This window comes from Neocloeon triangulifer, unplaced genomic scaffold, assembly GCF_031216515.1.
Source record: "Neocloeon triangulifer isolate White Clay Creek 2 clone unplaced genomic scaffold, ASM3121651v1 ptg000008l, whole genome shotgun sequence".
Lineage (NCBI taxonomy): Eukaryota > Metazoa > Arthropoda > Insecta > Ephemeroptera > Baetidae > Neocloeon > Neocloeon triangulifer.
The window spans coordinates 4,228,880-4,255,132 of NW_026775550.1; the positions used below are offsets into that span (position 1 = coordinate 4,228,880).

Sequence of the window (26,253 nt, forward strand, 5' to 3'; positions counted from 1 at the left end):
CAGGTGCTGGGGAATTTCCAGAGGTGTGGCGTCTGACCGTTCTGTTTCCAAGAACAGTGACCGATCCTCCCTGCAAAGAATCTCACGATGTGGACGCAAATTTGGTTTGTGTCTTTTACTCATGTCAAAAGGCTAGATTTCAACAAGCAAGCGGCGGTATGTTGATTTTTGTATTGATCTTACACTTAAATTAAATATCCTTTAGCAACACTAATTGTAAGACAAATAATTAACAATCGCCATGCAATTAACCTGATTTTGGTCAGCCCACTGCCTGCGGCCAGAAAAAATGACTTGCGACATTATTCTTGCCGCGCTTTTACGGCGCTCGCCGAGCCCACGAGCGTCAGCGCCACGATACGAGCATCACGCGAACGAGAAAGCCGTGCAACTGGCTTGGGGAGCCCCGTTTCCGAGCCGAGCCGAAGCAAGGCATTCAAGCATGGCATTCGGCATTCAAGGCAAGGAATTCAAGGCAAGAAGGCCAAGAAGAAGCAAGAACAACCGAACCGAGCGCGTCCCCTCGCCATTTTCGAATCGCTAATCACCGCAGTGTTGTCCCCAGTTTCTCTTGACTTGAACCCCAACCCCCGCGTCCAGAGGTCAAGCATGGCGAATCGTGGCCAACGAGTGGTGTTTAAGTGCGCTTGCATGAGCCATGTCGCAGGAAACCTGCTTGAATCCAACTCGACGCAGGATGCCCATCACATTGATGACCTCCCCGAAGGCGCATATTCGAAATCGTGTGCCTGTGGAATGGTCTGGGGCTGCAGTTTGTCGGTCGTAAGTCTATTCACGTATTTGTTTTTACGTACATTTAATATTTATGGAAAGAATTGACACGTATCTGAATCAATAAATAATTATGGTTGACTTGCAATTCTGACAGGGACGTAACTTCCATATGGACAGGTCGGACATGTCCGGGGGCCCACGGGGTCAAGGGGCCCACCAAAGCCGCTGAACTAGGCAACCCACAACGCATACGTGCCAAGGCGCTGCCTACTTTACAGGGGCGTCCGTGGGCCCCCGACTTTGAAGTTACGTCCCTGAATTCTGACCACCCGAAAATAAGTTTTTCTGAGAATTCGCAAAACTTGGGGATTCTCACATTATCTAGTGTTGTGTTTTACATTTAATCTGCTAATTATGTCGCTCATTAGAATGGTTAACAAAAAATATATGGCAAGAGATTGAATCCTTGGGACATAAAAAATATTTTGTATCTTAGATTTTTCTATTAATAATGTTAAATTTTCTAGTTACTTTCAGTTGAAAGCTGTTTGCTGAATATTTTTTATATTCAATCCTAAAAATTAGTCAATTTTTCATCACCACGGTTTGTGATTTAAATGTTTGATAAACTACTCAAATTATATTATCATTTATTCTGAGGTGTGTGGCCAGAATTGTGAGAGGACTTTCAATTTTGGCCTCTCCATTTTTTCATTAGGAAATGACGGGGTTAAAATTGTGAATGCTGAAGGCATAAATTTAAATTTTCGTTTGCGTTCAATTCGTGGGTGCCACATACGTCTCGTGCCTTTGTGTCACCGATATTCATAATATTCATTTGCTTGCGTAAAATTTGATCTTGTTTTTACATGTAATAAATTAATCTTACTTTTACGCATAGTTTTTTTTCTATACTTTAAAATTTTTGCCGTGTTTTTGATTGTAGTGATGAAAAATATCATGGATGTTGAAATATCAAATTTTAAAATATCAATTTAATCTTGTGATAGCATCTGCCAAGCGAAGCCTCATCAAGCAGAGGGCAATCGATGCAATCGTCTCAGCCTCCAGCTTGACTTTCCAGCCTGATCCAGCAAATGGAGTGCACTTCTTTGAGGAGCTGCCTGCTGCAGTTCGTCAAAGCCTATTGCATTTTGATCTGCTGAGCCGCCGCATGCTCCCGATTGTCTGTTACTGCATGGGCATGCGTTTCAAGATCACCTAGGGTAAGTCTGTTCCTTGAGATAAAAAACATATTTATATAATTGCATATTGGAAGTTAAAATTGAGAAACTTCATGGTGTTGTCATAATTTTTTATTTTAAAATGCATGAAATTTTTGGAAATTTTATTGATTTTTGATTTTTTTTTATTCAGGTCACGACGAGTTGAATATTTATAGAAAGAATTGACACGTATCTAAATTAACAAATAATTATGGTTGACTTGCAATTCTGACCACCCGAAAATAAGTTTTTCTGAGAATTCACAAAACTTGGGGATTCTCACATTATCTAGTGTTGTGTTTTACATTTAATCTGCTAATTATGTCGCTCATTAGAATGGTTAACAAAAAATATATGGCAAGAGATTGAATCCTTGGGACATAAAAAATATTTTGCATCTTAGATTTTTCTATTAATAATGTTAAATTTTCTAGTTACTTTCATTTGAAAGCTGTTTACTGAATATTTTTTATATTCAATCCTAAAAATTAGTCAATTTTTCATCACCGCGGTTTGTGATTTAAATGTTTGATAAACTACTCAAATTATATTCTCATTTATTCTGAGGTGTGTGGCCAGAATTGTGAGAGGACTTTCCATTCTGGCCCCTCTCTCCATTTTTTCATTAGGAAATGACGGGGCCAAAATTGTGAATGCTGAAGGCATAAATTTAAATTTTCGTTTGCGTTCAATTCGTGGGTGCCACATACGTCTCGTGCCTTTGTGTCACCGATATTCATAATATTCATTTGCTTGCGTAAAATTTGATCTTGTTTTTACATGTAATAAATTAATCTTACTTTTACGCATAGTTTTTTTCTTCTATACTTTGAAAATTTTGCCGTGTTTTTGATTGTAGTGATGAAAAATATCATGGATGTTGAAATATAAAATTTTAAATTATCAATTTAATCTTGTGTTATAGCATCTGCCAAGCGCAGCCTCATCAAGCAGAAAGCGATCGATGCAATCGTCTCAGCCTCCAGCTTGACTTTCCAGCCTGATCCAGCAAATGGAGTGCACTTCTTTGACGAGATGCCTGCTGCAGTTCGTCAAAGCCTGTTGCACTTTGATCTGCTGAGCCGCCGCATGCTCCCGATTGTCTGTTACTGCATGGGCATGCGTTTCAAGATCACGGAGGGTAAGTCTGTTCCTTGAGATATAAAATATATTTATATAATTGCATATTCGAGGTTAAAATTGTGAAACTTCATGGTTAGTTGTAATAATTTTTTTATTTTTAAAATGTTTGAAATTTTCGGAAATTTTATTGATTCTTGATTTTTTTTTTTTTCAGGTTATGACGAGTTGCTTCATCGTGCTCGTCATCACTTTGTCGTCCACGGTTTTGAAGACCACCTGGCTGCTCATCTGCCCCCTTTGCCGGCTGTGATTCCAGCGCAGCTGCCAGCCTTCCAGCCACAGCAGAACGTTGGCCTGCCTCTCCCAGCTGCAGGAGCAGACGTGCAACATGCAGCCCAGCTGGGCCAGGCTGGCCCTCAACCTTTGGGCCTGCCACTCTTGGCGGCAGGTGGTCTCCAGGGCACCGAATGGCAACGGCAACCAAGCTGCCCCCCACAGCAAGACCAGCAGGGGGAGCACGGCGCTGCGGAGACCATGTAAAGGTAGAGTTTAAGTTACTTTAAGCAGTAGAGCATCCTAATTATTTGACACAACACACATGTTCCTTTGAGTGCGAGACCGATGAATCAATAAATTAAACTAATATATTTGTGGAGCAGCAAAATTTCTTTACTATTGAAACGCATTCTTGCATTTTTGTTTTAAAAAAACTTATGTAATTGAAATGCTGAAACAACAAATCACCTGAGTTTATAAAATGATGTGATGCTGTATCTTCAAGAGAAATGAAAAATAAATTGAAAAAAAAAAATGTTTTAGGTTATCATTAACGTCATTAACATAATTGTATAATCAAAATGCGAAGGATGTGCGAAGGAGTTAATATACAACTCTTGTTAATTTTTATTTGCAGAACTGGCCATAATGTTCTAATTTCTGAGAATTATAGTATTTGAGTGGCTCATATTAAGTGGTAGATTAATAATCTGAGAAAAATGATCGGTCAGAATTTGGTCCAACACCCCTCTTTGACAACCTTGCTTAATGAAAGAGGAGTTCTGATGATTTTACAATCGATCAGTCATAGTGTGTTAAAAGCAGTCGAGCTCACCAACACACTTGGCATTTTTTTCTTCAAATCTTTTCATTGTTTCTTTTCCCTCAAAGACAGTGGCAGAATCTGAATCTGAACCAATAGGTTTTGGACTTTTGCGAAAATCATTAATAAATAGATGCCAGAAATGAGACAGTTGATGTTTATTTGCCCTTTTTTCATTCAAAAATTTCTAATTTATGTCCCCCTTGCTCACATAACAAACAAAATGGATGTTAACAGCTAATAAGCTAATTTTGTAACAAATGAAATCAAGTTCTTTAAAATAAACACCAAATTAGACATTATTTATTAATACAGAGCGAGATTGCATTTTTAGTTTTACAATTATGGATTGTATGGGGGTGATAAGCAGACATTTATTTTTGTTCATCAGTTGAAATTTTTGTGGTGTCTCAGACCGGGGAGGCGTCGCACTGGAGGAGGTGCATGGCGCTGGGCGCCTTGTGCAGCGCCTGGCCGCGGGAGGCGGCCACGTGTACACAGTCTTGGGGACGCGGCAGCTACAAGCCACGCTGAGCGCCACCACCAGGCCCTGCAGGCCGGCGGCCACGCTGAACACAGCCAGCAGCAGTTGGCTGTGCATATGAGGCGGCCGAACACTCAAACGGGGCTGATCACGGTCAGGAAGGCGGCCAGCCGGAAAAACAGCCACGACTGCAGCCGTCGCCTGAGCAACATCTTGGCCTGCGGATTAAATTAAAATCAATTTAATTTAAAAAAAAGAATAGTTTAATAGGAGCTGTGTTAAAAAAAATCACAAGTATATTGTCAAAATTTATTGAAATTTTTAATTTTCTTTTAGCACAAACTAAATACATTCCAAACCTAGATTATTCCTTTGGCCAATGTGAAATTAAAGCTGAACTACTTGCCCTTACAAATTAGTAAGAGTTGCACAAGAAGAGGGGCATTTTGAGCTGATTCGACCGTCTAAATTATAGGCAATTTTAATAAAAAATGCAGAAACCCCTCAATTAAATAACATAAATTAAAACACAACATATCATCAGCCAAAATGCCCACAACTCAATATTAGAAACGCCCTCCTCAGAGAGCGCCACATTATCGCCCTTAAACCTAATAATAAATTTGTAGAAAACACAATTTGTAACGAACTAGTGAAATTTCTGATCTGTCGACAGTCAAACAACTGTGCTAGACGTCTATGCTTTCAAGGCCTCCCTTGCCAGGCGTCTTGCTTATGTTGAGATTGGACAGACTGGCAAGGAGACCTCTCAGTTCGTGGTCGACCTCTTGGGAAGTTTGTGAAAGGGTGAGCCGCGTTGAAAACGAGTTGAGCAGCTCATTCTCGGCATCTCTGTTCTGCGAGCCGATGCGATGCAGGTAGATCTGCATCATGTCGATCACATTCTGCACCTCACTTTTGACCTGCATGGCGTCCGGGTTCGACGCCGCCGTCGCCTGCAGCATTTTCAGCCGCGTCTGCGCCAACTGCAGTGGATTCCGACCGTACTGGTCCAGGGAACAAACGTCAGTTCCTGAAAATCATCAAAATATTGTAAGTTAGAAATAAATTTGCAGAAGCATAGACAAATTTGTTTGACCCTTTCAAATTCTGTTGACGAGAAAAAAAAATATACAGAAAATGATTTTTTTTGTATTAATTGAAAATTATTGAGATTATTAAATTTTTAATAAAGAAGTGTAGAGAATATATATTGAAAATGAGCAATTTTCGAACTTTCTAATGTAACATTCAGATCGCACCTGCTTTGAGCAAAAGTGTGACAACAGGAACATTGTTTGTACAAGCTGCCAAATGGAGGGCCGTGTTGCCCATTGAGTCCTTTTGGTTAGGATTTGCACCTTTGTCTAGCAACAATCTGCAACATAGACAAATCATTTTAAATTTTTCTTAAACAAGAAGCAAATCACTCACTGGAGTATTTGAATAAAACCGCGGCATGCGGCCAAGTGAAGGGGAGCCCTCTTGAACTCATCACAAGCGTTGGGGTTCACGCCAGAGTTCAAAAGGGTTTCCACAGTCTCAATATTATTGGCGGAGACAGCTCTGCGCAGATTTCTCTCATCTGAGAAAAGTAAAATTGTATTAACTATAAAATGGAAAGACAGATTGATCATACAAAAAACAGTCAGCGGCTCAATGAGTGCTTGCCGCGCTTGTCGAGATTGATTCCGGTATATCCTGCGGATTGCTTTGAATCGATTCTGGCCATCCAGCCGCCTCGAAAATGCTGCAAGTTTAAAAAAGCTTAGACAACTTGGTTTGTAAAGAAATAAATTAAATTCACACTCAGAATAAAAAGGAAATTCCAATTAATTCTTAGGCAATTTTTTCCACTGTGGAAAAAATATTTTACTTCAAAGTATTTAAATTTCAATTATTTTACCAGTGTCGTTAGAAACTTCGTATCCTTGGCCATTGGTGAGCGCCCCATTTCTTGGTCGCAAGTTTTCAAACGCGAGCCCAGCCGGCGGCTCGATTTCCAACATTTCTGAGTTCTCAGCCTGCAAATTCATACAAATTTTATCAAACTTTCTCAAAAAACAATGAAATTAATTCATACGTGAAAAACAGGTTCGCTGGTGAATAAACTGGGGGCTTCCCACAGCGACGACGACGATCCGTTTCCATTGTCCGCTGCGAAATTCCTCCGAGGTGCGGCAGAATTTGAAAAGGTCGAGCAAATCAGTCGAAACTTCTGCGAATGTAATTCAAATTAAAACATGTTTTAATGAAAGTTTTCCTCTGACTTCTTTCAGCTGGTTGAGGTTTTCGAGGTCAACCTCGAGGCTGGCGACCAGGTCACCACCAGGCTTGCTCTGGGTTTGCTGCTTGGACGAGGACGCACCTCCGTCCGGCTGCTGCGAGGTGCTCGGCACAGGGTCGCGACCGCTGAAGAACGAGTTCTCGGACGCGCTGCGCGAGTCGCGCAGGGACGACGCTGGACTCTGGTCCATCGAGCGACGGTTGTTCTCCTGGCTGCTGTCGTTGCTGTCGTTCTCCGTCTCGACGCCCGAGTCGACCGACGCCATTTCGGACGTCCCGCGGTCCCTGATCAACCTTCAAACCCAACTTCGGACAGTGTCGAACACAACTACCCTCGCACACCTTCTGGCATTTTGTTTTGGTTTGCGAAAAGCGAAAAACAAGCAGCGAACAGATGATGGAGCTCACATGTGCGAATGCCGCACCATCTGGCGGCGTTTTGCGAAGCTCCTGCAGATCCAAAATCAAAACAACCTCAATCTCGAGAGAAGCAAAATTATACACTCTCGCCTCGTACTTAGATAATTTCTGTTCAATAATTCACCTTCGGATGTTATGTTTTGTGGCATCCTTCAAGCTGCTCGAACCTTCCGGGTTTATCCAGCAGCCTCGATCTTCATCAAAGGCGGGTCTTCCTATCACAACTTGCCATCCTGCAGGCACAACCTTCAACTGCCTGCTGCTCACCTAAAGTGGTATTATTTTTTTATGTCTAGGTTTTCTTCATTAACATGAGTTTTTAGTTTCAAAATAGAGCTTCGTCCGATGGCAACATCAACCAAAAGTACAAACAGATTGGCCAAAGAGAAATCGCCGTACCTCCTTCAACATGCCCACAATCCCGTTGATTGGTAAAATTATGATGTTTTTATTTATCAGAAAATTTCCTTAAAAATTTTTTTCTTTATTTTACTAAATAATATCTTTTAATACAGGTATCCATGGGGAGAAGAGGCTTTCGAAGAGGCCCGAAAGCAAGACAAACTGATCTTTCTATCTGTCGGATACTCAACCTGTCACTGGTGTCACGTCATGGAACACGAATCCTTTGAAAATGAGGAAATCGCCAAAATCATGAACGAAAATTTCATTAACATCAAGGTGGATAGGGAGGAAAGACCGGACGTCGATAAAGTTTACATGACGTTCGTTCAGGTAAAACAAAAAAAAACTATCCTAAGTTTTTTAGGTCATCGCTTTAATTATGTCCATTTATTTCTTTTCAAATTAACTTTATAATGAAAATATTGATTGAATTACTTGACTAGGCAAGTTCAGGCCGTGGTGGTTGGCCCATGAGTGTGTTTTTGACCCCCGACTTGGTCCCCGTTGCTGGGGGCACATATTTCCCACCAAAAAACACTTTTGGCCGGCCAGGATTTGACACGGTGCTCACAAGCATTTCTAATCAGGTAAATTAATTGATCAATTTGAAGGCAATCAGTGGTGATGGTGGGTGGCCGATGAGTACCTGGCTGACTCCAGACCTAAAACCTGTCCATGGAGGCACTTATTTCCCTCCCGACGACCGATACCACGGCCAGCCTGGATTCAAAACTCTTTTGTTGTTATTGAGTAAACAGGTACTCATCTGCTGCCCTTTCACCATTTATATTCAAATATAAAAAGCAAAATTATAAATAAATGTATTTTAGTGGAAAGAAAACAAGCAAAAGTTTTTCGACTCTGGCTCGAAGATCCTGGAAATTTTGGAAAGGACCTCAAAACTGGAACTCAACGATGGGCAATCTCAAATATCCTCTGAAAGCTGGAAGAAGTGCTTGCAACAGCTTTCAAAAGCTTTTGAGCACCAGTACGGCGGCTTCAGCAAAGCGCCGAAATTTCCTCAGCCGTCCAACTTCAATTTTCTCTTCCAAGTTTACGCTCGAAATCCAGAATCTGTCGAAGGCAAAAGTGCCCTGAGCATGTGCGTTCACACCCTGAAAATGATGGCCAAGGGAGGCATTCATGACCACATATCTCAGGTAGATCAGTAAAATTATGCAACACATTTATTAAAATTGACTTTGCTTAAAATAAGGGGTTTGCTCGATATTCCACTGACGAAAAGTGGCACGTCCCTCACTTTGAAAAAATGCTTTACGATCAAGGCCAGTTGCTAGTTTCGTTTTCGCAAGCATATGTGGCCACAAAAGATGAATTCTTCAGGGAGATCATCCTGGATATCATCACCTATGTCAATCGAGACCTGAGTCATGCGGTAATCAACGGTTTAATTATGTTTAAGGAATAAAAATTTAATATTAATTTTTTCAGACTGGAGGATTTTTCAGTGCAGAAGATGCAGACTCTCTGCCTGGATTTGATTCTCCCAAGAAAAAAGAAGGCGCATTTTGTGTTTGGACGAACGAAGAGGTTGATTCACTGCTGGGCTCAAAGTCTGTCAAAGAGGGCAGTTCTGTGACCTTATCCGATCTTGCTTGTCATCACTTTGATATACAACCAGATGGCAATGTTAATCCTTATCAGGTTTGAAACTAAATTAATCTCTGTTAACAAATTGCCTAACATTTTCTTTTTGAAGGATCCACATGATGAACTAAAAAATCAAAATGTTTTGATTGTGAATGGAAGTGAGGAGGAGACGAGTGAGAAATTCGGCTTGACTTTGGCCGAGACGAAAGCGGCGCTCAAACAAATTCAGAGCATCTTACACGAAGCCAGACAGAACAGGCCAAGGCCCCATCTCGATGATAAGATGGTTGCAGCATGGAATGGTATAAACACCATTGATTTTGGGTCAAGGCTGTTAGTTTTCAAACAAATGCTTTTGTTGTTTAGGGTTGATGCTCTCGGGTTTGAGCAAAGCGTACGAAGCGATCTGTGATGAGACTGTTCTGGACAGAGCAATTAGGGCAGCTGACTTTTTGAAAGAACACATGTACAATGAAACAACGGGTACTCTGCTAAGGTGTTGCTACCAAGACGAAAAAGGGAACATTTCTCAAATGTGGGATTTAACAAATTTTTAATTTTGATTTTTATTGAAACTTCAATTTGCAGAAATGAGCCTATTTCTGGTTTTGCTGACGACTATGCATTTGTGATAAGGGGACTAATTGACCTGTACGAAGCCAGTGGGCAGTCACGGTGGCTCACTTGGGCAAATGATCTGCAAGAGAAGCAGGACAAACTGTTTTGGGATAATGAGAATGCAGGTTATTTCTCGACTGCCCAGAACTCTCACATTTTGCTGCGCCTGAAGGACGGTACTGACATTTTTAATTACTTTAATGTCTAGTTTGTTTGGCTATTTGCACACCTTTGGTAATTAAAAATAAATTAAAAGTATTTTTACAAGTAAAAGGAAACCAAAATTAAAATAAAATTAACTATTTAGGATTGGGTTTCTCTGCATTTTAGAGAAAATTTCTGATTTTATTTGAACAATAACCAAACCATGTGCGACTGGACCACTGACCCTTTGCTTAATATTCAAATTCATTAAAAACTTGCCTGCAATTTTATTCTGCACTGTGGCTGCTCGACTAGGGGCAATTTCCATGAAATAAAAATTGTGCACGACGACGCTAACAAAGTTTAATTACTCGACGAGAGGGCATGTGACGTCACAGGTGTGACCGCATTGCAGAGGTGGACCAAATGGATTCATCTCGTCTGGTGTCCCCCTGGCATTTATTGGCCCTCGCGCGCAGAAAGCAAGACTTGATTAGCAACGACATGCACGGCAGAACGGAAATTCGCTCGTTACAGCATTGTGCGCGCCGCCGTTGCGCCTCTTGCTGTCGAGGGAAATTGTCGTCGCTGTCAATCGAGTAGTCTGTCCAATTATGCATCTTCCTCATCCACGACTCGAGCTAATTTTACATTGAACAAATAATTTAACCTTGAAAATCGTTGCATCAGAGTTCAGTAAAATGAATTAATTTGTTTATTTTACAAAGCTTCAATATCCTTTAATTTTGGTCTAAACAAATATGAATCATTCACAATTCTTATCACGAAGGAAAAAAGTTGAAAATATATGTATAAATGACAAAACTCAGATTTCTTAAACGCAGGTGTTTTTAGAGAGATTGTTTGCAAACGCACAAAAACTTTTTAACAATTTAATTAAATACAATTTTTTTTTTCAAAATTTTCTTGCAGGCCAAGACGGTGCAGAACCAACTTGCAATTCTGTTTCTGCAGCAAATTTGATGCGCCTCTCCGGAATGCTGGAGAGAGACGAACTCGAAGAAAAGGCGATCAAACTTTTATCGGCGTTTAAAGAACGACTGGAAAAAATTCCAGTCGCCCTTCCTGAAATGAGTGCTTCCCTATTTCTGCTGCAAGACTCTCCAACGCAGGTAAATTCAAATTATAAACTTGGTTTTTCTATTTATAACAAGTCTCCTTTCCTTAAAGAGACCAAACATTACTTTAATGATATATCTTTTGTTGCTAAAACTAATAAAATTTACTTAAAAAACTTCATAGGTGGTTGTGACGGGTGACCCGAAAAGCGAAGGTGCTCAGAATCTTCTTGCTGAAATTCGGTCTCGCTTGATACCTGGCCGGGTGCTCGGTTTTGCTGACGGCGACGAAGATGGTATTCTTTACCAGCGGAACGCCACAATCAAGAAAATGAAGGTGTCAAAAGATGGCTCGGCGAGTGCTTATGTGTGCCGAAATCACACTTGCTCTCTGCCTGTCACCAAACCAGAGCAACTTCGGGGTTTATTGGACGAGCGCCTCTCTTCAAAGTAATTTGTCTGCAGTTGCGAAACTTATTTATAACTCCAAAGGACTTGATGAGATACCAAGCGGGCTTGGTTTATAAAATAATTATGTATTGTTATAGCATTTGATATGCAAAAAACTCAACTTTGATGTGGTGACTGTTTTTATTTATGGTTAATTACTAGAAATTCAATTATATTATTTTTACTGCAGCAAATAATATACTCCTTAAATAGTCCATCTTAAATAAATTTGCAGTTGTATTTACTATTCTTGCCGCAATCAAAGTATCCTGAAAGTTAAGACACCTATAATCTAGAATATACAATTTCATGCACAAACAAACAAATCAAATGCCAAGTACTGATTCAAATGAATGTCATTGCTGTTTGCAATAAATAATATTGTTTTAACTTAAGAAAATAAAAATGTAAGTTTTCTTATTTTACTTCATCTTCACAACAACTTTTGTCTTCACAAACTCTAATTATGCTTCTTAAAGTCGGCTGAGCGTTCTCATTATAACTTTATATTAGACTAGACTATCCACGCATTTTACAATTTAATAATTTCCTGAGGGTGAAAAACTTTTAATTTTTAAGCTTTTAATAGAAATTATTCAAGACACATGAACAACATTGGACATAGCACGCGGGTTCATATTCTATGCACAAAAACAAAATAATTTTTTTTGTAATGACACACAAGAAGCGTTGAAGAGACACAAATTTAATATCAACAATTATTTTTATAAATTTAAAACAATCTTTTACGTTGGTAATGAATTAAAAAATAAAATATATAAAATTTTATTTTACGAAATAATGACTTTTTGTATCGACTGAGAAGAATAAATAATAATTCATACATTGTATTAATTTGAATAAAAATTAAATATGTTTTCAGTTTTATGCATTAATTTATTATAAATAATAAAATTAAAGTTAACATGTTTGTCTTTGCCTTTAACTAAAACTTTGTATTTTATTTTAATTTAATTAATATTCTCTTCATAAAATCTGGTAATTGTTAGGAAGCAAAACTATTTGACTTGCATTAATTACGATTATAAGTTATACAATTAAATTATAAAATTGTTAAAATAAGTTGACAAAGAAAAATAATTAAATATTGGAAAATTTGATGCAAGAAAAGTGAACCAAAAGTAAAAAAAATTAATATTTTTTTTGTACTTTTGATTTCATTAATTTATAGCAGGATTTGACTATAGGGAGGCGGGGTTGCTGCTGCGCCCTGGTGCATGGCCTCGGAGTTGGGAGTGCGAGTGGCGTGTCGGGGCGCGCACGACCGACGACGTACGTACGTGTCCAGACAGGAGGGACTGGTGAGCGCGCGCGATCTTCACGGCGCACGCCTGAAGTTGGGCACGGGAGTCGCGGGCGGAATTTCAGTACTCGGCAGCGCGCTCCTCTACAGGTTAGCGAGCGGCCCGTGTGTTGCAGAAATTTATTCCAACTGCAAAATTTTTGCGAAAGTTTCATTTCGATATTGAGGAGTGCGAGCAGTAAAATCGGACGAGAGACACTTTGTGCGACCTGCAGTGATGCTCGGATGTGACTGACCCTTCTGCAGGCGGGGAGGGGGTTCGACCTTCGACCATGGTGCGTCAGGGCACGACCAGTTTCGGCGGCGAACAGGTGTACGGCGGTGCCAGTGGCGGCGGCGCCGACTCCGAGTCGGACGTTCCCTTGTCCGACTTTGAAGATGACGACGACGACGACGATGAGGACGACGACGAGGAGGACCTGCCCTACCCGGGCTTCATCCCGCTGGCCCTCGGCTGCCTCGACCAGCAGACCCGGCCCAGGAACTGGTGCCTCAGGATGATCACCAATCCATATCCTTTCAAAAAACTTAAAAAATTTTCGATTTTGGGGTGAAAATTGCGCAATCATCAGAAAGTTCAATTTTTTTAATCAAACTGTTGAAAAACACCAAAATTAATTCTTTGTTTTAAACAAAAATCAATTTTAATTTAATTTCTTAAAAGAAAATCTTTTAAAAATTCATCATGGAGAATTATTCTCATTTTTGGTCAAATGTTCTTTTTTGCGAAAAATTTGAGGCACAAAAGTTTTCGACAGCTTTTTTGCTGAATAGTTTAGTGAAAACATCAAAGGATAAACTGCTGCATTCCGACGCAAAAACTTTTTGGCCTCTGCATTATTATTTCAAATTCGGCTCGCACTACTTTCATTTGCAAATTAGCTTCTCGTCTGCCGCCCGCCCGGACGAGAGCAAATTTTTGAAGTTCAGAGGTCACACATGAGCTCGGGTCGTCTGCCCGTTGAAAATGGGAGAGTGCAAATATTTTATATTAAATGTATGAAACTTTGGACAGGTGTAATTAGACTCATTACAAGCGTAACTTTGATTATGCAACCCCTTTAAAAGCAAAGTTCGGTTCGAAAAGTCTGAAATTCTTCATTTAAAGTTTTATTAAACTCTTCTTTCCAAAAGTCGTCTAATGCTGTCCTAATTGTTATATAACCGCATTAAAATAGGGGTGGTTGAAATTTATATAAACTTTTCCAGGCCAATTCATCAGCTTCAAAAAAGGTAAGAAAGTTTCAAAGTATTTTTCCTCAATTTCTTTATTTTAAAGGGAAACATTTCGTTTTTTTTTTAATTGCCAGTTGGATCAAAGATTATAATTATAATTTTGTTAATTACACTGCGGCAACACGAAGCCCGTCATTAAGACGTTTACGTCGTCTCTAATTAGCCGTGTGTTGTTCTTGTTCTATTGATTGCGTGGAACTCACCGCCTAGAAGCCCCGCAACCGCGTTTAGACGTTATAATCGTCATGCCAAGCTGCTTATACCTTTCATAGGACGCTACCCTTTACATACTCGCGTAATTAGGCTATTTCAATCTGCAGGTCATGGCTTATCGCGAACCGTTATATTTGCGATTTGCGCCGTCACTTCTTAATTCCGAATGAGGAAACCTGTCGAGTGTTCGGCCGAATTTGTAACGGAATTTAATTTAGCGTGAAACCAATATTGGATCCAATCATTTTGGGGGAAATTTAAGTAATGAAAATTGTAAAAATTTGGTTGATTTAAGATTGAAATTTGATTTAAAATTATTTAAGGAAATTTATTCCAAAAGTTTTTGCAAATTTACCTTCAATTGAAGACAAATTTTAAATTCTGTAAAAACTGAAGCATTCTAATATTTAAAATATTAAAATACAAAATTAATCTGAGGAAAAAGGAACAAATTTTTATTTATTGATCTTTTTAACAGATTCCAATTTTTCTCTTGAAAATTTAATTCCATTTTTGAAATTCATAAAATTAGAAATTTCATCATCAGGTGTATTAGTTGTAAATAAAACAAGGATTAAATTTATCAGCACAATACAATTACAAGCAGGAAAGGAAAAAAATTGCAATCTCGATCGCTCTTTTTTCGAAAAGATGATCGCAATTGATCATGTGATCATTTTCGATCTTTTTTCGATTTAATGTTAAATCTGGAAAAAAACTGCCTATTTCAGGTCATTTGATGGAAACATTTCTTAAAAAAAGTCATTTACATGCTCATTTTTGTTAGGACTCCTCGTTCTGAGACCAGAATTAATAGAAAAAACAAAAAACCGTTCAGATATTTTTTCAAAAATATATTTGATGGCAAAATATCGCGTCCATCCTTGATTACAAGAGCACCAAGAACTTCAAAATTTTCTCTTTAGGAAATTTTTACCACCTTTAACTAGATATTATATTTTTAATTTTTTTATTCCAAGTTCTTGACTGAAGACATTTTTGAAAAAGCGCCAGCAGTTGAATTTTCTTGACACATTCTGCCGTGAAATTTCGCGCACAATAAGTTGCCATTTCCCATACACACGCAAATCCGAGACTGCAGAGACGAAGAAATATAAAAAAAAGGCAAATAAGAGGTCGTAAAATCAAAACGCTCCGTCTGCTGCGAAAAGCAGTAAAAATAAAAAACAAATCGCGCCGGCGCCCCGCATCGATCTCGTCTCATTTATTCATCGAGCTGCAGATCGGAGATGCGTCAAGTAATGGTAATAATTATTATTATTTCACGAGCCGGAATTTAATTTCCGCACCACACGCCATTAACTCTCGGGCCATAAATTAGCACAGCGATAAGAGTGCTTAGCATTATTTTGCCTTTTAATCGCGCAGCAATTTGCAAAATTCAAATTTCTCGCCCGATATAAAAATTCATTTCAAACATGCTCTCTCGTTAAAAGTAAAAATACACCGACGGCATACTAATGAAAGTGTTTTAAAATTTTACGGCGAGAATAATTTCCATCCAACTCAAAACATGCAATTATTATTCTTCTTCGCCCAATTTCGAGATACACAAATCAAAACCGCACACTCTCCTTTGTGCACGTGTGTGGTGCGAAAGAGGGAAAGAGCATCATTAAAATTTTTACTGTTTCGTCAGCTGCTTCCGTCGGTCTTTGTTAGCATTTCGCCCTCGTCGACCACAATTCGGAATCTGAACCACATCTGAGTTATTACGGTGTGGAGAGAAATAAATGATGGCTATGGCTGCTGCACCCCCAACCCTCAAAGTGGTTCAAAGTAGTTTATAATAGGGTGGAAAGTTTACAACTATCACGGTGAATCAAATTAATGCTCAATTGTTATGTTTTCCTGAAAAGAAATGAGTTTGAAATTAAATTAGACGGTTTGAAAAGTTTCTATTTGCAAAATTTAAAATTTTCACTTCAGCAAATTAACAGATTTTCCCACTTTAAGGAGAGGCTTATGACATAGTCAAATCAGCGGATTGTTTGATTGTTGCCGATTGTTTTAATCTGGAGTCAAATCTGGTACTTAACATGGTTTAAATTGGTCAAAAAAGGTCAAGAAAACACAAATTTTCACTTTGACATAATTTTCACCACAATATAATAATTTTTATCAACTCTGTTCAATTTTGAGGCAATTCGATCGGACCATTTCTTAGCAGTACACTCGCCTGAAAAGGTTTTTGGTATCTTGTAACAATCAAAATAATTGAGCTTCAACACAGGAATTTATGGAACAAGTTCAAAAACATTTTTGGCAATTAAAAAAACAAAAAAACAAGTAATTTATCTTTTTACAAAGAAATTTTTATTTAAAATCAGTCTATTTTAAAATAATTATCAGAATTATCTATTATTTTTATAGAAAAAACAAATTATTGGACAAAAGCGTCAAGAATTATGTTTCAAGATAAAAAAAATCCATTTGCCGCAGTGAGCCTCGGTTGAATTGGTTTTTTATTTAAACCATTTAAACATCAATACAGCAAAGTTTTAACAAAATTGCACAAAAAACATCATTTATTTACCAAATTACTTTGCACTTAGAGATTTTTGTTAATTTTTTAAGTCGATTTTATTTATAAAAACCTCGCGTGTTTATTGGTGCTTCAGAAGAAACTTAAAAAAAGTTGAATAAGATATCTTCATAATTTTAATATAATAAGAAAAAAGTGAAACCATTCTCATCACCGAGACTGTTTGACCTGCAGTCACGAAAATAGAACCAACGCAAATACCAATTTTCCGTCAAATGTCATCGAAATGAGTTTGGAACGTCGACCGACACAAAGCGCGCAGCCGTCGTCACTGAATTTGAAATGGGCAATGAATTTCGCAATATTCGTGTCCAAATATTTGGAAGCTCGGTCCGCGTGACAAGGTCAGTCGATCTATTTGTTTATCCAGGCAGCGCGACATTTTTTTTAGATATACCGAGAAGGAATATAAGCGGGGGTGTGCGTTGGCACGAGGAGCCGATCCAATCCACGCGGGATGTAATGATGACACAAATTGGCAATTTCTTATTTCGCTCTCGCGAGATTTTTCCGCGCCAAAGTGCCTGTCAGCGAAAAAACGCCGCCGGCAATAAGCCTGTCCGATTTATGAGCGAGAACGAAACCAAACATCATCTCATTGCAATGGTGATTGCTGCTTTTTAAACGGGGCCCATCGTAAAATCATTGCTCAAAGTGAAACGCGTGCACATAAAAAATATCAATAAAAGTCTGAAAATTCTCTTTTTAAAACTACTTTTTAACCTTTTAAATTGTAACTTATTATTTAAAAATTGAATTGTTAAGTTTAAAGAGATTTCGAACAAATATGATAATTTGAACCCTTTATTATTCTATTTCAAATTGATTTTCATTGTTATTTTCAAAATCCTAAACCTGTAGGAAATCTTTAGTTTTTATTTTGGTTACATTTTTTATTAAATCCTCCTAAAAATTATAAAGAAATTTTTCCTTTTCTATCGAATTTTAAATCTCTTTTAGGCCAAATTGTAATATTTTCAGGGTTGGAAAATCAATATCCGTGTCTTCTTTCTTCAATTATCCGACCAAATCCGATTGATCTGAGGCAGAGAATAAATTGTTGCTCAGCAGATTTCAAAGCAAATCGAGTTTGGCTGCTCTTTTCTCGATTGGAGATTGGGTTGGTTGCTCGAGGCACAGAATTAGCTCGTGCGATTCGCGTCGGCCGGTCGGCAGATGAAATAAATCCGCACTCTCTCATCTAATTTGGTTCGATTCCAGCGGGCTGATTTGCATTCCAGTTGGAAGTTATTTTAGCAGATAAATTTCACCAAGAGTGGAGAAGAAGAAAGAGAGAAAGAAAGAAAGAGAGGCGAGGGAGGAAGGCACAGGATGTAAACTGGATGTCCAAATATTTATAGTATTATCTCCTTCCCTGTTATGCCTCAAGAGCGTGTGTGTGTGCGCAGGGTGTGTTGACTCCTTCATCTGCTCGCTCTCTCGGAACAACTCGCCCGCCCCGAGCCTCAATGCAAATTTCGCCCAACGGAAGGAGGAAAAGAGAGAGGATTGCGCGATCCAATCCTTCTAGATTAACCCTGAATGCTTTTTAGAAAAGCACTTTATAGCAAATCAATGAAAATATCAGAAAATAATTTTTATTTTCTTCAAAATTGTGAATTTAAAAAGATGAATTTTTTAAAATGTGTTAGAAACATAAATTGGTGCTGATCTAAGCCAAAATTTTAACAAGAAGAGCTGATTTGTCCTTTTCAGAATTTATAAATTATATCCTTTTTTCTAATTATATTAAAAATTTGAATAAATTTAAGAATAAATAATATTTAAATAACTATTTTTAAAATTAAATTTAAATAAATTGATTTAAATTGTATTTCAATAAATTTTTAATATATTATAGTTATTTAATATAAATTTATTAAAATTTTACATTTTTGGTTGAACAATTTTAAACTTTCCAAATCTTCTAGCCAAATAAATAATTATTCAAAATAACTTTCATGGACATTTAATAGCTTACCTGTTATTCATTAATTAAGCAATTTGTTTTTAAAAAAATGGTTTGCTTTCTAATAATTACTCTTTAACGCAAAAAATTCATATGATTATGCTGCCTATAGTGCAAGCATAATTAAAACTAAATACTGATTAAAATTATTGCAAAATAGAAGTAAATAAAAAAGGTCAAATTTAGTAATACTGAAGTATGAAAAAATAATTTCAAAACAAGATAAAAAAATTGGTAAAAATAAATAATTTCTCCTTATGTTGCACGAATCTCTGGCACGAATATAATTTATTTGGTAAATAAAAAGATTAACCCGAATAAATATCGAGCAAAAAAATCCGCCATTATTCCATGCAAATTTTCCTTCTTCGTTTTATCTCATTTGGCGGCGAAAAGCGTCGCTGTATATTGAACGAATTTTCACTTCTTGGTACACAAACCGGAAACCATTACGAACGATACGAAAGCCATTCTCGCCCTCTGCAGCAGCGAAATGGCCCGAACCGCGCAAAAAGACAACAATTACTTTGCGCTAATCCAGCGCAAAATGGTGTACAAACATGATGAGTCAGCACGAATATTATCCGACCCTCCTCGCGTATTCGGTGGTTCAAAGCCGCGAATTCACATCCAAACTCACAACAGGCATTTGAATTGCTAAAATGGGTCAAAATACAAAGTCGATTAGAAAGAAATTTAGAAAAATGGAATAAAAACACCAGGCCTGAATTTAAAGAAGTCGGCGCGCGGCTAAAAAATTAATTTGCAAAGCCCCCCGGGGAAATCTTCAAGTATAAACAACGTCATGTCAAGCCGCACACCACTCGCTGAGACACATCGTAGGTTTTTTTTTGCCCGGGCCTTTCTTCCTCTTAAAGGGGTAAAAAAAAAAAATGAATGCAACCCGCATTGCAACAACCGGAGAGAGATGGAGAGAGGCAGATTAAAGATATAAATACACACAATGGAGAGAGAGTTCAATTAAAGTCGCAGTGATTCCATTTAGTCGGTGGAGAGAGAGACTCGCATTCATTTTGCCCCGCAAGCCTCTTACATGATGGAGATAACAAGACTGCACCGCTCTTAAAAGTTAGTGTGGCTTCTTGCTTGCCTTTTCCTCCCGTGCGGCTTTCCTGAAAGAAAAAGACGGAGAGACACACACAAAATTATGAACTTTTCGCCAAGAGAGATAAAGAGAAGTTTTCGAGGGGCCAAATTGCTCTCGGGCCGTGCCTTTTTGCGCGGAATTGGCACGTAATTAAATTAAAACGTACGCCAGCCTGGTCTGCTGGAATGCGTATATTTTTCTAGGTCATGAATTTATACGGACACGCCGGTGTCGGACATAAAAGTGCTGTATAAGCAGTTTCTTCTTTTGTTATACAAGTTTTATTGCACCATTTGTTTGAATTCGCGAAATCTTCTGCATTAAAAAAAATAATTATTCAGGTTTTAATTAACTTCAGATTTTTCTGGAATGTTAAAACGTGTGACCGTTTAAAAATTACTGTCGGATAGTTTTCAAATTTGTTTGTCATCATTGAGTGTGGACCATCAAATTAAGATATGTCATCAAAAATTATGTTTTTTTTTTCAAATAAAGTTGAAAAAAGTAAATAAATACAAAAATAAAATTGGGTTTTCCCTTCTGAACCACTAATAAAACGCGCAGGCATACAAGACTCAGTCTTGGCCTGACCCTAGAATAAAAAATAAAAAAAATTGGTCGTTCCAAGATGTTTTTAATTGTATAAAAAACCATTTTTTTTTCTATTTTTTTTTAACCGCAGCTGAAATTTCTTAACTAATTTTTTGCCCGTCGTGGATCTCTTCAAAGCGCAAACCAGCCTGTTGATTTTGCGCTTGGAGCTGCGCCGAGACGGCTGGGTTGGCAAACTTTGAAAGAATATCGAGTAAAATTTCTCATTACTGAGTCAGTCAAGCGCAAGTCGAGACCGGAGGCAAATCTCTAATTCAAACAACAAGTTATATTCGCAGTTCCACATCCACCACGGCAAACTCGAGAGTTTTAATTTGCAGAGAGAGAGAGAGAGAGAACTGGCCTTCTTGTGTGTGTTTAGCCTGTAGCCGGCTGTGGCTTAAATGGAATTCAACTTTCGGTTGATACGGGGCTGAGAGAGCAATAATTCCTCGGCTTGTGTGTTTTGCGTGAATTATCTCTGCCTCGGACGAGATGCAGCCGCGCGCGCTCTTGCGAAACCGCGCAAGTTGCTCTTGAATTTTTCACTCTTATTAATTATGGCCGTAAAAAAATTATGTGGCACGACCGTCGTAATGAATGTAAACATTTAATTAATTTTAATGAAGCACCCGGCTCGTGTTAAAAAAAATAGCAACTCGGTGAATATGTCGAGTTTTTTTTTGTTCGTAATTTCCCACAGGGACAACTTTCAATTTCCGCCGCGTATTCTTATATATTTTCTCTTTCATTAGTTTTCGGGCACTTTCGTCGCGTTTTGGCGTGAACAGAAATTTGGCAACGGCATTGCGAGAGGCAGGGGTTGTTCAACCAGAAAATGGTGAGCCGTGCGCGCTGCAAATTTTAACTTTGTGTGTTACTTCAAACAAGTTGCGAGAGGGAGAAATGAGCTCTCTTGTGTGAAAGTTGATAAATAGGGTATTTTGGAAGAAGCAAGCAGGAGACCCTCTGCAAGTCATTCCACGCAGAAAATCTCACTGCTCCGTTCACTTTGTGAAATATTTTACGTCGTGTCAATCTTGATTTATGTATCACAGAATCGGCAGAAAAAGTCATTAAATATCTTTAAAAATAAAATTGCTTTTATAAAATCTTTAAGTTTAATAAAAATTTGTTTAAGATTACCCCTTCATTATAAAACTATTAAATCTTGGTAACATAAATGCAAATAAAAATTGGGTGGCACAAAAAAATACTTCAATATTTGATACAAAAAGCCGCAAAAAACAATTTTGAAGATGGTTTTAAATCTTGCTGAAAAACATGAGAAATGAAGAGATCGGGCTTTTCCTCGTACCAGAAGCAGAAATTGTTTTTATAAAAAAAACAAAACGGCTCTACCAGTTCCGATCACGAAAATTGAAATTAAAAAACACCAAATTTAAACAAAAATTAAAATCTTAAAACTAACAAATTGTACCAATCTATTTCATGAGCAAACGCACTGCTCGGCGACCGTGACCGAAACTGGTAGAGCCATTTTTTTAATATTTTAATTTTAATAACGAAGTTTTTGTTGCCAATCTCCAAAAACTCAACATATTATTGCAAACTTTGAAGTTTATTAACTTGTGAAATGATGGAAAAAAACAGCTATATTAATCATTAGTGCAGCAGGTTTCTTGTGAATTTGATTGAAAAAAATCGATCTTTTGGGAGCAAGAGTTAAAAAAAATCCTTTACTCTTTTACTTTTCGTCTGATCTAGTTTCAAAACAACAACAAAATCAGAGATTCTAAAACCCCAATTTATATTTCAAAAAAATTAAATATCCAAAAGTTTTAGTTTTATTTTTGAATCTTCTCATTATTTTAATTGAAAATTCGAAATCATAAGAATCTGTTTGGACGGTTTGGACTGTAAATTGATATAATTTTTTTCTTCTTTAAACGATAAACAAGAGACCTTTCAAAATTTTGCTTTGTACTTCCAAAATCCATTCCATAGTTTAAAAATAAACTCGATTCTTTCGGAGCTACCGCGAATAACGCGCCGCTTGTTACATCTTTTGAGTTCAAAGGCGGGGTGGCGAAAACCGTGTTCTCGAAGACACGAATCCGCTTCAATCAGCGGCGCGACAATCAACGACGGGCGTTTTTTTGATATCAGTTTGCAAGAAGAAAACTCGTTTTGACGCGGAGCAGAACCGGAAGGAAGAGGTGCGCGGCGCGGATTCGCGGTGCGCGCGCGGGCCGGTGGCGTCTGGCTGCGGCGCCCCCCGCGCCCCCTCCTCTCTGTACACAAATTCCAGCGCAGAGCTCTCTCGAAATAGCACCCAAACTGCCGAGCTGCGTGCCCGTGTATTACGCGTGACGTCATAATAATACACACACACGGCCGCCGACGCCGCGAGAGATGCGGTTCGGGTGTCATTGTTGGCGAAACACACTCGCGCCGAGCAGCCCAACTCGGCGGCCCCTCCAGCTGTTGATTAAGTTGCGAGCACGCTGTGTTGGCTCGTCAAACTAGGCTTTTGCCTTTGTCGAGCCTTTCACGCAGAACTTCTCCTTAAGCAAACTGCGAACCTCCGCAGTTGATTCTTTGATCAAAATTGGCGTAATTTACAGCAAATTGTAGGTTAAGTCGCGCTTAATTATTTAAATTTTGCCATCTTTATTAAATAAAGATATTTCGGAGGAATTTTCCTTTTTTTTTATGTGCGAAAAACGACAATATTTTAGGTAAATGCATCGTTAGTTGAAAAATCAGTTTTTACTTTTTAGACTAAATAAACATTAATGCAGAAATAAATTGTCTAAATCACTTTGGACTGATTTTATTGCTGAAGAGATTCGTTCAATATACAAATCATGCCATCTAAAATAAACAGTAAACACCCATGGGACGCCTCTAAATGGAAAAATTCTTTTTTGCGCCGCTGAAAAATGAAAGTGTATTTTTTATAAACGGATTTAAGCTTAATGTGAGCAAATTACCACGATGGATTGCATAAGTAGATACACACGTTGGCAATCTAAAAATAGAAAACTGAAAATCATTACAGTCGATTATCAATTTTATTTCTGACTAAATTATCTACTTCTTCTCCAGACCTAATTGCATTAAATTTAAATAGTTGAAGATGATGGAAGCTGACAAAACATGAGCAGGAAACTAACTCTAATTGTAAGAATGAGGAAATATTATAGTTTGCAGTGAGTCATCAGCACGTGAAATGACATGAGATTAACAACGTGTTTATTTTTGTAAGATGGTCCATTTTCCTTGTTCTATTAACACATTGTTTTGAAAATTATTCATTGTTTAAATATTCTTCTGCTATTCGTTCTGCTCCAATAACGTAATTTGGATTATTTTTGCAAATGGAAATGTTAACTTTCAGAATCCGTCTGCAGCTTTTGTGCCTTTTCCGGTATTTACAATGGTGAATGTTATGGAAATTCTGATTACTTTCGTATCAATCAATCGATTTGCTATACCTTTTCACTCAGTGTAACGAAATTATTCCAAGGCGCAGAGAGAATAAACTTATGAATAAAAGATGGAAACGTTCGCGTCGTCCGGAATACGGAATTCGAGGGTTGACAACCTTCTTTTGCTTCTGCTTTCGCGTCGATTTTCGCACCGGATTTTCTAATTGGTCTCGAGAGACGTCGTTTGTTTGAAGTGTATTTTTCCCGACTGCGCCAAACACTAATTAAAAGCGCGCCTTGAGAAGGAATGAATTTTCCGGTGTAAATATATAAATTTCAATCTCGGGGATAAACTGCAAACTCTGACCTTTGCGAAGTTCCTCCTGGAAAATCCCGGTTTATTTTTGCCCCGACCGAATTTTCCGTCTCTTCCCTCAGCAAATATTTTCTCAAGGCGCCCCTCACCCTCTTTATTCACCGGCACTGTCTTCATCTTCATCAACGCGGCGACGGGCCAGGTATATAATAATGCAACCAGCAGCAAAAATCGATTTCGCTCTTTTTACGACTTAATGTCAAAAGTTTGCGAATGTAGTGCACCCGCGTTAATAATTATATTGTAATTTTATGCTGCAGGATGAACCGCCTCTTTTTATAGCTCGTAAATCCGGTGATTTTTCTTTCATTGTTCCAACTGGTTGTTATGGAAATACTCGCTGCAATAACCTCAACGAAAAATGTTTAACTACACTTTGAAAAAAGGGTGGTTTAAATTTTCTAAAATGGCTGAAATTTGGTCCTTTTCTTTTTACGCAATCAAAGTTGAAAATTTTGTTTTCTTAAATTAATTTAGTTTTCATTTATTCTTCATAATTTATTCTTCATAATTTAATTTGTTTAAAACAGGCAATTAAAATTAATTCTGTAATCTGTAAAATAAGATAAAAAGTCTGATCTTACTCGCAAGTCTGCTAGTGGATAACAAATTTCCAAAATTAATAAATAATCTCTTTAGAAAGAATTTAAACAATAATTATAGAAAAATTTAAATTTGAGAAATAACTTATTTTTCAAAAATATTTTCTTAATTATTGGAAGTCGTTAGTAAATTAAGTAACCATCATCATCATTAGTTAATCAGAATTAAGGAGGGAAGACGAAAGTTTGCTTCTAGTATTCCTTAATTATTATCATTCTCAAAACATCATCAAAAAGAGTAATTCAAACGCACTTCCGCTTTAATTGCATAATTTTTACTCTCGACCGTATGCGGAGTTTCCAAGCTCTCAGGCCGTTTGTTTGCTCGGAGCAAATTTTGCAACCGCGAGCCGACTTTGCATGCGACCTGAGGATTATGCAGGACTCGCGATGGCCAAAGTTTCAACAGCCCCCGAGTTAAAAGTCACTTATTGACGAGCGCGGCTGGGTCGAGTGGAGCGAGCGCAAGAAAGAGTTTCGCGTCGCGCTTTCTTTGATCTCGTGCGCCATTCGGGGAAAATAGAGCGCGCCGGAGAGAACAATGCGCAGAGAGCAAACTGTGCCGCCGCCGCCGGAGCAACAGCATCTTGTTTTGTGCACCGCAAATGCAGGCCGAGGGTTGTGTCTTTTGATTGCACTCGCTGATGATCTGCAATGCATACATGTCATGCACGCGCGTGCAGTGATCACCGCGTTTTAACGAGAGAGATCAACTCGCGATTTCCAAGGACATCATGCCCCACATGATCTTTTGCAACTCTACAATGCTTCAGAATGTAAAATTACAGAAAAAACTTAAAAATCTTAAATTAAATGACTTTTTTAAGAGAAATATGGCAAAGAAAATGATTTATTTAACATATTAATTTCTATATCAATCACAAAGTTGTGAAAGTTCAAGAATTAAAATGTTTTCCAACCTCTCCCGATCCTTTGAAAGTAAAAAACTAATTTTTCACACAAATTAAAGCGTCTAATTTTAATTTGTAATTATTAACCAATGATGATTTGCTCTAATTTTTATATTGTTCATTTTAAATGATAAAATTTAAAGAAAATTATTCATGATCACAACAAAAGAGCCTATTTTTTAAACTATTTCATAAACAGTCTTCTTAATTACAATTAAAAAGTTGATGAAATTTTGTAAGTGATCGATAACATGTGATTAATAATTGAAATCTTCACCCTAAATTAATTTGATTGTAAGGAATGCTCGAGACTAATTGTTGG

The 26,253-nt window shown here is 37.9% G+C and overlaps 4 protein-coding genes across 13 annotated transcripts in view; 3 read left to right on the forward strand and 1 right to left on the reverse strand.

The window, feature by feature from the left end:
• Window positions 1-394: 394 nt before the first annotated feature.
• LOC132194638 (uncharacterized) lies at window positions 395-4,393 on the forward strand. Of its 3 annotated transcripts, XM_059616049.1 has the most exons (4): window positions 395-783; window positions 1,746-1,961; window positions 2,887-3,102; window positions 3,259-4,392. In XM_059616049.1, the coding sequence occupies exons 3-4, from the start codon at window positions 2,997-2,999 to the stop codon at window positions 3,582-3,584; spliced, it is 432 nt and encodes a 143-aa protein (XP_059472032.1). In that variant the 5' UTR covers window positions 395-783; window positions 1,746-1,961; window positions 2,887-2,996; the 3' UTR covers window positions 3,585-4,392. The 3 variants fall into 3 exon arrangements, with proteins under 3 accessions (XP_059472032.1, XP_059472033.1, XP_059472035.1); XM_059616050.1 differs by lacking the exon at window positions 1,746-1,961 and having other exon boundaries at window positions 3,259-4,393; XM_059616052.1 differs by lacking the exons at window positions 395-783; window positions 1,746-1,961 and adding an exon at window positions 2,029-2,743 and having other exon boundaries at window positions 3,259-4,393.
• A 37-nt stretch (window positions 4,394-4,430) lies between these two features.
• On the reverse strand, window positions 4,431-7,320 carry LOC132194637 (serine/threonine-protein phosphatase 6 regulatory ankyrin repeat subunit B-like). Of its 2 annotated transcripts, XM_059616048.1 has the most exons (8): window positions 6,898-7,320; window positions 6,711-6,845; window positions 6,534-6,651; window positions 6,267-6,377; window positions 6,062-6,212; window positions 5,890-6,005; window positions 5,278-5,660; window positions 4,431-4,845 (listed from the first exon to the last, which is right to left on the reverse strand). In XM_059616048.1, the coding sequence occupies exons 1-7, from the start codon at window positions 7,177-7,179 to the stop codon at window positions 5,317-5,319; spliced, it is 1,257 nt and encodes a 418-aa protein (XP_059472031.1). In that variant the 5' UTR covers window positions 7,180-7,320; the 3' UTR covers window positions 4,431-4,845; window positions 5,278-5,316. The 2 variants fall into 2 exon arrangements, with proteins under 2 accessions (XP_059472031.1, XP_059472030.1); XM_059616047.1 differs by lacking the exon at window positions 4,431-4,845 and having other exon boundaries at window positions 4,923-5,660; window positions 6,898-7,319.
• A 23-nt stretch (window positions 7,321-7,343) lies between these two features.
• LOC132194635 (spermatogenesis-associated protein 20) lies at window positions 7,344-12,363 on the forward strand. 2 transcript variants are annotated; one of them, XM_059616045.1, is made up of 12 exons: window positions 7,344-7,608; window positions 7,657-7,764; window positions 7,849-8,068; window positions 8,350-8,496; window positions 8,569-8,898; window positions 8,955-9,134; window positions 9,191-9,403; window positions 9,459-9,651; window positions 9,716-9,884; window positions 9,938-10,143; window positions 11,045-11,244; window positions 11,375-12,363. In XM_059616045.1, the coding sequence occupies exons 1-12, from the start codon at window positions 7,469-7,471 to the stop codon at window positions 11,642-11,644; spliced, it is 2,376 nt and encodes a 791-aa protein (XP_059472028.1). In that variant the 5' UTR covers window positions 7,344-7,468; the 3' UTR covers window positions 11,645-12,363. The 2 variants fall into 2 exon arrangements, with proteins under 2 accessions (XP_059472028.1, XP_059472029.1); XM_059616046.1 differs by lacking the exon at window positions 8,350-8,496 and adding an exon at window positions 8,182-8,325 and having other exon boundaries at window positions 11,375-12,360.
• A 603-nt stretch (window positions 12,364-12,966) lies between these two features.
• Window positions 12,967-26,253, forward strand: part of LOC132194669 (voltage-dependent T-type calcium channel subunit alpha-1H) — a 136,720-nt gene continuing 123,433 nt past the window's right edge. For all 6 annotated transcript variants that reach the window (XM_059616099.1, XM_059616095.1, XM_059616098.1 and 3 more), the window contains exon 1: window positions 12,967-13,474. In XM_059616099.1, coding sequence (XP_059472082.1) covers window positions 13,237-13,474 — 238 coding nt within the window. In that variant the 5' untranslated portion in view covers window positions 12,967-13,236. The remainder of the gene's footprint in view (window positions 13,475-26,253) is intronic.

Bases quoted from the DNA above. Each gene is read 5' to 3' on its own strand.
- LOC132194635 (XM_059616045.1), top strand. From the start codon at position 7,469: ATGTTTTGTGGCATCCTTCAAGCTGCTCGAACCTTCCGGGTTTATCCA. The intron at 7,765-7,848 runs GTAAAATTATGA...CTTTTAATACAG, and splicing joins GCCCACAATCCCGTTGATTG to GTATCCATGGGGAGAAGAGG. The intron at 8,069-8,349 runs GTAAAACAAAAA...ATCAATTTGAAG, and splicing joins TTTACATGACGTTCGTTCAG to GCAATCAGTGGTGATGGTGG.
- LOC132194638 (XM_059616050.1), top strand. From the start codon at position 2,997: ATGCCTGCTGCAGTTCGTCAAAGCCTGTTGCACTTTGATCTGCTGAGC. The intron at 3,103-3,258 runs GTAAGTCTGTTC...TTTTTTTTTCAG, and splicing joins GCGTTTCAAGATCACGGAGG to GTTATGACGAGTTGCTTCAT.
- LOC132194637 (XM_059616048.1), bottom strand. From the start codon at position 7,179: ATGGCGTCGGTCGACTCGGGCGTCGAGACGGAGAACGACAGCAACGAC. The intron at 6,006-6,061 runs GTGAGTGATTTG...TCTATGTTGCAG, and splicing joins GGTTTTATTCAAATACTCCA to ATTGTTGCTAGACAAAGGTG. The intron at 5,661-5,889 runs GTGCGATCTGAA...GATGATTTTCAG, and splicing joins CACACTTTTGCTCAAAGCAG to GAACTGACGTTTGTTCCCTG.